This window comes from Pteropus vampyrus, unplaced genomic scaffold, assembly GCF_000151845.1.
Source record: "Pteropus vampyrus isolate Shadow unplaced genomic scaffold, Pvam_2.0 Scaffold13, whole genome shotgun sequence".
In the NCBI taxonomy this organism is placed as follows: domain Eukaryota; kingdom Metazoa; phylum Chordata; class Mammalia; order Chiroptera; family Pteropodidae; genus Pteropus; species Pteropus vampyrus.
This window is the reverse complement of record NW_011888794.1, coordinates 7,743,341-7,745,296: the sequence shown is the minus strand read 5'-3', so window position 1 is coordinate 7,745,296 and position 1,956 is coordinate 7,743,341. Positions and strand designations below refer to the sequence as shown.

Genomic DNA, 1,956 nt, shown 5'->3' with positions numbered 1-1,956 from the left:
ATTCGTTTTCAGAAAAACAGGAATTGTAACGGGAGGGCAAAATGCACTTTTCAGCGATACATACAGTTTATTCCCACACTGGCTACGGACAACACTGTTTCCCAATATCTATAAACAGGGCCTAGTTCATAGTTCTAATTAATGAACTTTATTAAGTTGGAGCTGAAAGGAGGCAGCAACTTAAACAAGGAAATAAAAAGCAGTGGACCTTGCCAGACTAGTTCCATATAACTGTATTTTAACTGAAGGTAAACGAGCAGTCACTGATAGCAGGTAATAAAGCAAAATAGATGCTTAGACACACTGCATAGCAGTTTATTTCCAGCTTAGCCAGCGTATGCTAACTACAAAAAAGAAAGCATTTTTTTTTCCATTTAGTGCAAGTAGCGAGTTTATTTTCTTTGATATAGAATTAACAAAGTTAATTTGATGCCCCAGATGAAGTACAGTTGTAACATTTGCATAAGAATACTTTCCTTGAAACATTTCTTCAGATCTTTGTTAAAGTTATTGATTGTCAGATCAAAGAAACTGCAGTTTCACAGAAATCGAAAAATTTGTTACTTGGGAAGTTTCATAATGGCAATTTTATCCCAGAGTCATAATTACCGGGGGTGGGGGTCGGGGGGCTGGGGAGGTGGGAATCCTCTCTTTTGGCTAAGAGTTTCGGTAGTACTGTAAGATTGTGTATGTGCAATTCACACAAAAGCTTGTGCTTTTTTCAAAGAGCGCACTCATTCCTAGTACCTCATTTTTGGAAATGTGCTTGATGGTCTTATAATCTCCTACAGGGTCTAATTAACATGAATTCGATAATGATGGTAATGAGCTTACCCATCATTTCCTCACAGTTCTGTTATAATCAGTTTTATATTTTTGATGCTTTGATAAGAGCATGTGGATCCCAACTCAGGAGCAACCTGTGCCTGTATAACGCACATGGACATGGAGCAACACTTGACATTCATTAATGCTGACAACAGTGAAGAAAATACCATCTTTCTAAGTCGCTGTAATTTTTACTTAAGAACACACTGCTGAACACATGGCCACCTACCTGTTCTCTAAAGCATTACATATAATTTAAGCACCAAATATAGAACACATGAATACCAGGTGACCAAAAAAAAAAAAAAAACCCCCAAAAAAACCCACAAAGCCCCATTAAAGTCCATTATAATCTTGAATAAGTCAAAACCTCAAGTATATAGGAAAAGCATTGCAATCATGTATATTTAGCTTTATTTTTCTAATATATACCATAATTTAAAACTATAAACTTACATAAAAAGCGTTTTTTTTTCAAGTGTTATGGCTTTGAGCATGGCTTTATATTTGGCTGAATCTTTTTTTTTTTTTTTGCAGTTTAATTTATAAAGCTCGTAATCTTGCCAGTAGGGCTTCGACTTCAGGAACCGAGTCGCTTTTAGAAACAGAGCCATGGAGTTCTGCTTCCTTCTTTCTGTTGCTTCCTACACTGAACGTGTCCTTCTTCTCAACCACCTGGCTCCTCCCCGTAGACGTATTAGTGTCTCGATTACCGTCAAGCTCCCTGGTGACCGGAGTCCTTGTTGAGTCGCACTTGATATTGTAGTGTGAACGTGACCCTTCCGTCGAATGCACTTTCTGATTTTCTACAGTAAGGAAGAAAGATAAAATTGATTGCTGTGATAAGCAAGAACTGCGCACGTTACAAAACAATTTTAAAATAGTTATTCTCGATAAACAAGTCCTTTTCAACTAAAAATATTCAACAAAGTGAGGTAGATTTAAAATAAACATGTAGAGGTTAAGAATAAACGAAGATGTAAATAGACAATCATTTCATTAGCGCTTATGCTTATTTCTTTCTTTATGTCTGAAATGCCCACCACTCGGTGATTTATCAAAGCTCGGTTCTGTACTTCATTCAGGTCTCCACTCAAATGCCATCTAAACAGAGAGGTCTTCTCTGAC

General features: G+C 36.9%; 1 protein-coding gene across 1 annotated transcript in view; it reads right to left on the bottom strand.

Moving 5' to 3' along the window:
* Nucleotides 1–299: 299 nt before the first annotated feature.
* DIAPH3 (diaphanous related formin 3) overlaps nt 300–1,956 on the bottom strand; it is a 445,967-nt gene continuing 444,310 nt past the window's right edge. Inside the window, exon 27 of the mRNA XM_011381028.2 lies at nt 300–1,634. Within this exon, the coding sequence (XP_011379330.1) occupies nt 1,372–1,634 (263 nt within the window). The 3' untranslated portion in view covers nt 300–1,371. The remainder of the gene's footprint in view (nt 1,635–1,956) is intronic.